Consider the following 7284-nt stretch of genomic DNA (forward strand, 5'->3'; position numbering starts at 1 on the left):
ATATATATTTATATATATATAAGGTATATAAGGTATATATATATATATATATATATATATATATATATATATATATATATATATATATATATATATATATATATATATATATATATATATATATATATATAAGGTATATAAAATATATATATATATATATATATATATATATATATACCTTAGGTTTTTTATATATGCAGACAATTTAGAAAGTAAAAAAAAAAGTATTTCTGAGCCTAATAATAAAAAATAAATAAATAAGAAATGAAATATATATATATATATATATATATATATATATATATATATATATATATATATATATATATATATATATATGCCTTAGGTTTTTACCAACATGGTATTAACCATTAATATGCAGACAAGTTAGAATTACAAGAAGTATTTCTGAGCCTGTATACTATAATAAAATCCTGTAATGATGGATTTTAGTTTTGGTTCCACCCCAAGAATTCAAGTTCCCCATCTGGCCCCCCCTATGAAACATTTTTGGAGGCGCCCCTGCGTGGATCCCCCAGCCCTTGCAGGATGGCTTGCGTTTGAGAGCAGCCAGTGGGGTTTGGGTTTTAGGAAGACGGACTAGATTCCTGGCGACTTTTTCTGGAGAATTTAAGATGTCTTCAAACACCCCCAGACGCAACAGTTGCCGCGGAGGTGCCGGCGGGAGCCGGGCGGCCCCCGAGTGTCCTCCCGTCCGGCGCAGGGGCTCCTCCAGCTGCGCGCTCCTCTCCTCCTCCTCCGGGGCGCAGGGCGAGGAGAACCTCTCCGTCCGCCTGAGCCAGTCCCTGCTCGCCATCACGCTGCGTCTGTTCCTGGCCGTGGATCTGTGGCTGTCCAAGCAGCTCGGGGTGTGCGCCTCGGAGGAGTCTGCGTGGGGCAGCATCCGGCCGCTGGTGCGCCTGGTGGAGCTCTCCGGACACGTCCTCCCGTGGCTGGCCGGCTCCCTGTACACGCTGCTGCGCGGGGACAGCGTGGCGGAGAAGGAGATCATGCTGAACTTGACCCTGGGTAAGTGATGCATGTAAAAAAGGTCCCACGTGACGTTGATTTGGCTTTCTGGACTTAAAGGGGACCTATTATGAAAAACACGTTTTTTCTTGTTTTAACATATATAAAGTGGTCTCCCCTCACCCTGCCAGCACAGGGGGGACAAAATACCATGAAATTCTGCAGGGTCTCTGACCCCCGCCGGCCAGAGTCCCCCAGTGTCACGTGACCTTTTTTTGAGCCATTCTGAATCTGCGCCTAGGGTGACGTCACCATAGGCGCTCATGTCCATAGGTTCGGCCTCCGCTGCTGAAACCACGCCCACAACCAGCTCTCTCCGCTGCTGGAGCGGTGGTTCCTTCAGCCAGTCAAGGCGCCGCGGATCCGGGTTAAATCATCCAGGTTCCCGGGTGGTTTGGGAGCTGGGTCCTCGGGGGTCTGTCCCAGGCTGGACCAGCTTCACTCTCCGAGATTTTCAGCCAAATCTGTCGGTTTGATCCCCGGTAACGGGAGATGCGCCGCGGATGCGCTCCGGAGCCGATATGTGCCCGCCGTGGGGATGCGGCGCCCGTCACGCAGAATCCGCCGGGCAGATCCGGCTGAAATTGCGCTGGTCGGTCCCCGGGAGTCCCTGCTATCAGTCCAGGCCGGTTCATGCGGTCCCGGCCGGTCGGAACCGGTCAGATTCCCCCGTTAAAGCCGCGGTGATGCGCGCTCCTCCAGCAGCGCTGCTCCCGGGCGCCCGGCGTGGCTCCGGGGCCAGCGTTCAGCATCTGCCGGGCAGATCCGGCTTAAATAGTGCATAAATGTTATTTATATACAACTCATATTTTATTTTTTTAACAATAAAGTTTCCATTTGTGAAAATTCAGTGTTGTGATAATTTTCAGGCTTGGGCTGCTCTGGCGGAGCAGGTTTATTCTCCTCCCCTGCTACACGTCATTCAGGGAGCCAATCAGCACAGAGCCTCATTATCATACCCCCCCCTTCCCTAAAAATGAGGCGCAGAAAAAGAGGTTAGAAGCGGTAAAACTAGTGACAGGGCCCACAGGCTGGATTTATGATTTATGTAGAAAAAACAAGCTTTAGATTGTTTTTAAGACATTCAAGGCCTGTTTAAAATATACATTAAATGCCATAATAGGTCTCCTTTAACATCTCCCTAACTCTTTGCCAAACATATTTATTTATTTATTTCCAAATAACTGAGTAGGCTATAGGCTACAGGTGACATATGTGGAATTTGACAACTGCAAAATCACAATCCGATATCTACGGAGGAGTATTAGGGCCAGGCAAGAGAAAACAAATTTGAGAATGGAAGATTTTTGTGCACTTCAGAAAAAAGACGAAATGTCGATAAAAAAGTCGGAATGTCGAGATTAATGTTGAAATACAATTTCGAGAAAAAAGTCGAAATTTCGTGAATAAAGTCGAAATTTTTTTTCTCAACATTTCGACTTTTTTCTCAAAATTGTATTTCAACATTAATCTCGACTTTTAGACTTTTTTCTCGACATTTCGATTTTTTTCTTAAAATTTCGACTTTTTTCTCAACATTTCGACTTTTTTCTCGACATTTAGACTTTTTTTCTCAACATTTCGACTTTATTCACGAAATTTTGACTTTTCTCGAAATTCTACTTCAACATTAATCTCGACTTTTCGACTTTTTTCTCGAAATTTCGACTTTATTCTCAACATTTTGACTTTATTCACAAAATTCTGACTTTTTTTCTCAACATTTCGACTTTTTTCTCAACATTTCGACTTTTTTCTCAACATTTTGACTTTTTTCTCGAAATTCTACTTCAACATTAATCTCGACTTTTCGACTTTTTTCTCGACATTTCGACTTTTTTCTCGAAGTGCATAATGAAAAAAAAATCTTCCTCCTCTAAAATATTATTTTAATTTTTCTCCTGCATGGCCCCAATACTCGTAGATATCAGTATGTTATCTGGGCACCTTGATATTTATTATCACATTAGGAAAAAAAAGTTTGTGCGCAATTACGCACAACTGTGCCAATCCAATAACAACGCAAGGCCGCTGTTGCGCTCCCCCGAGGACGGTTGTAACTGACATCCCTGATGTAACACTACAGGCCAAAGGTGCACCAATCCATCCAGAGGTCAGATATACCCGTGACCTCCGACTCAGGGAAAACAGCATTGGAAAAGTCTGATGGAAAGTTTTCCTTTCCTGTTCCCACGGCTTCACAGCTGATTGCAGCTTTGCACGCGCAGGTTATTGCCTATTTATTGACCGGTGGGTTTAAGTGCAAGTGTTGGGCTGCAGTGAAATACCAGAGCTATTCTTGGCACGTTGTCGCCGCTTTAGGACAGGTGTATTTTTGAAACGCTGCAGCTTGTAGACCTGTGCTTATTGTTGTAGAGCGAAAAGACACAAGGAGGAGGTCAACCATTATGTTAAATAATGGTTAGTTATGTAATAGTCATTTGTGGCAGGAAAGGAAATTGTAGGGCATATGCTTTTATTTGAGTTTACCTGACTTGAATGTAGAGGAGTTTTAAAATAAAAATCGGCATTGTGTTGCAGAACACTTATTGTGTCATAAAATGCTTTGTAATTGTCAAAATAAATGGCAAATACATAATTAAATTATGGTGTCTGTAAAAACATGAACTAATGATGATGACAACAGTTATTAGAATCAGAATCATGTTTATTTGGCCAAGTCAGGTCAAACAAGACATGGATTTTATAATTCATTTTTATGAATTAAACATCATTAATTAAATATCTGATAAATATCAGCATATCATACCCTTAATTCATCAATAAGGTGAACTATTAAAGGGGACTTCCAGGTGTGAATTTTCAGGCGTCTTAACGGCATGTCTTTGGTAAAAACACCACAGGAAACAGTTCAAAATTGTCCTTTTAAGCTTTACACCTTTTGGGGATGGGGTCAACATCTTAACTCTAGCCCCTCGTAGATGACGTGTCACATCTTTGCGCCTCCCACTTCTGAAGTCCAGCGTCCTGTAAAGACTGAGATAAAGATGGGGGAGCTGGGTAGTTCTACTCTGACCGGGGTCTGAGGCGTCTCAGCATCCGGCAGATCTGGAAGACAAAGGTGGCTATCAAAACAGCAGCACGTTTTATGTTTATGATGGAGTTTTGGAGCTGGTAATCACTTCAAATACCTAAATATGTGCTTTCAGGCACTTTTTTAAAAAAGGATTCCGGTCAATTTTATTGATAACTTAGTTAGCAAATTTACTATTGCAGTCAGAAACTTGTGGATCAATGACAAAGATGGAAGATATTTTAAAACAAACCTGTTTTAATTTCCTTTTAGCAAATAAAGGTCAGACAAGAAACTTACTAACATTTGATGGAGCCATCTATGTATTTGCAAAATACTTTATTGATACTTTATATACTTATTAAATCTTAAGATATGATGTAAGAAACATGTTTTTTTAACTTTTCAACTATACTACTTTTTTTATAGTATTTATTTGGATCCCCATTAGCTACAGCAAAACTTCTGCTATTCTTCCTGGGGTCCGACACATAATACACAGTACATTACAACAAAAATTAAAAGCAAACCTAAAGAGGTAGCATAAAAAAAGAAAGGAAAAACAGAAAATAAAGAAAAAAATAAAAAGTCATTCCGTTTAACATTAAAAAGTCATTCCGTTTATTCCGTACATTTTCATACATTTTATAACATCAACAATTCAAAGCATGTATAGTTATCATAGTTTCCACCAATAACCATTTTTAATAAATATTTATTTATTTTTATATTTATATATATATATATATATATATATATATATATATATATATATATATATATATATATATATATATATATATATATATATATATATATATATATATATATATATATATATATATACACACACAAAAACCCATATATTGTCAACATTATTTATTTATGTAATAATAATTAAATAAGTTTTATATGTATCTATTCAGGAGATGTTTCTTTACTAACAATTTGAATTCTTTTATGTTAATAGTTTGGGTGTTTGGGAAGTGGGTTCCATGCAGACGTAGCTCTGTACATCACTGTTCTTTTACCATAGTGTGTCTTTATTTTTGTCAGTGAATAATGACCTCTGAGAGCGTGTGTTGTGCAGCAGCTAAGATGAGGGCGTGAAGGGGACTGAAATGACCGCTGCCTGTCCTTTCCTCCTCTCAGCTCTGATTCTGGACCTGCTGACGGTCAGAGCCGTGAGGACTGTGGTGAGACGGCGAAGGCCGGCCCAGAACCGCGCCGACCTCCTCTCCACCCTCTTCGTGGAGCGCTGCTCCTTCCCCTCGGGCCACGCCTCGCGGGCGGCCCTGTGCGCCCGCTTCTGCGCGGCCCGGCTGGTGGACACGGCCTCCGTGCGGGTGCTGGTGGTGAGCTGGGCCGCCCTGCTCGGCCTGTCCCAGCTGCTGCTCTCCAGACACTACGTGACGGACGTGGGCTTCGGCCTGGCCCAGGGCTACCTCCAGTACGGCCTGGTGGAGCGGCTGTGGGTCACCTGGGACTGCCTGCGGGACCTGCTGCTGGTGCGAGTCCGAGGGAGCCTGGACAGAGCCTACAGCGACCTCTGGGCCGTGGCCTGGAAACTAGGGGTGGGACGATACGGGTAACTCATGATTCAATACTGTGGAGATATGTGGCCATAACGATAATATCACGATACACAATACCGTATTGGCCTGAATATAAGACGGTGTTTTTTGCATTGAAATAAGACTGAAAAAGTGGGGGTCGTCTTACATTCGGGGTCTAGACGTTATACCCATTCACAACACTAGATGGCGCTAGATATCTTTAAAGCGAATGCTGAACTTAACTCCCCAGGCCCTGTCACGAAGAAGAAAAATAAAAAAATACTATAAGAAAGAAAAGAGAAGAAAATAAGAGAAGAGATAACAGAAAGTGGAGAAACGTAGCGACAATCTGGAGAAAAGTGGGTGGAAGTTCGGCAGGTAAACCGGCAGCTGAGGAGAAGTTATGATGCAAAATTCAAGATAATGATTTCAAATAGTCAAAATAACATGCTTTTTCTCTCGAATATATTGTTATAATCATTTGTTTCAAATGTACTGTAAATATTTTCTGTATAAAAATTGAATTTAGTGTTCAAAAAGTCTTTTTTCAAACTTGAGTCTTGAAAAAGAGGGGGTCGTCTTATAATCGGGGTCGTCTTATATTCGGGACAATACGGTATCTACGATATTCGATATATTGTAAGAGATTTCATCAACGATATATCACGATATATGTGACTGAAAAAGAAAAAATACCCATAAAAAGGAAAATGTCTGTAGTTATGCATTTATTCAATGCCAAAACGTCATACAATGTATAAAGAAAGTGCATTTGTATCGAGCCTCACTGTCTCCTAGTCTTGTAAATGTAGACACTGAACAGCTGGACAAATTAAAGTGCATGAACATTAGTGCGGTGACAACCGCGTAAATCCATCATGTGTGTTGTAATAATAATAATAATATCGATATTTGCTGTCAATTTATCGATTATTTATTGCCACAGAGAGCAATATATTGAAATATCGATTTTTTTTCCCCCATCACTACTGGAAACATTAGGTCTGCTTAAAGTGTGTGTTTGTCACCTCAAGGGAGGAGGGAAATGTGCAGCATGAACTACTTCAGAAAATCACTACAACACTTTATTTACTGTTTGATAAAAGTTACTCTCTCCACTTATATTTCATGTATCTGTATCACTTTAATGTATCCATTTCTTTATGTGCAAAAACCTGAAGTGGATGTACTGACAGTATACTTGGGTAGTAAGTTACTACTTCCAATATGTGGCAAATGCAGCTTGTTTGTACCATTCAGAGCCTTTTTTTGTTAGAAGAGACAGAATATTAAATTTTCTTCTCCAAAATTTACAGAATTTTCTAAGATTTTATTCTGTTTTCAATTGAAACCAGAGATACGGTACAAAAACACCCTTTTTCATGATGTCTTACCAGTTTTCTTCATAGTGGCTGGTTTTGGGGGGCACAGTCGGCACAGTAATTCCACCCCTTCTTCTGTTCGGATAAAATAATATATATAAATATATATAATAAAAGCCTCCGTTGAAGCTACTGCTGCTGCGGTTTTGTGCTATCAGCGGCAGCAAAAGCAAAATGATGTGAAACAATGCTTAAAGATATTAAATACTTAAAGAGGATAATGCTGCTCCCATCTTGGTCTGTGATGTCACAGATCCCTGCAAGTCTGAGACTGAACTGAAAC

At 40.3% G+C, this 7284-nt stretch overlaps 1 protein-coding gene across 1 annotated transcript; it reads left to right on the forward strand.

The window, feature by feature from the left end:
* The first annotated feature begins 539 nt into the window (after window positions 1-539).
* LOC133452096 (polyisoprenoid diphosphate/phosphate phosphohydrolase PLPP6-like) lies at window positions 540-7035 on the forward strand. Its single transcript, XM_061731294.1, has 2 exons — window positions 540-1029; window positions 5216-7035. Exons 1-2 carry the CDS (start codon window positions 636-638, stop codon window positions 5653-5655), a joined length of 834 nt encoding a protein of 277 aa, XP_061587278.1. The 5' UTR covers window positions 540-635; the 3' UTR covers window positions 5656-7035.
* The last annotated feature ends 249 nt before the right edge of the window (window positions 7036-7284 follow it).

This window comes from Cololabis saira, chromosome 10 (genome assembly GCF_033807715.1).
Source record: "Cololabis saira isolate AMF1-May2022 chromosome 10, fColSai1.1, whole genome shotgun sequence".
NCBI lineage: Eukaryota > Metazoa > Chordata > Actinopteri > Beloniformes > Belonidae > Cololabis > Cololabis saira.

Excerpts from the sequence above, each read along its gene's own strand:
- LOC133452096 (XM_061731294.1), top strand. The coding sequence starts at position 636 with ATGTCTTCAAACACCCCCAGACGCAACAGTTGCCGCGGAGGTGCCGGC. Across the intron at positions 1,030-5,215 it reads CATGCTGAACTTGACCCTGG|CTCTGATTCTGGACCTGCTG; the intron begins GTAAGTGATGCA and ends TCCTCCTCTCAG.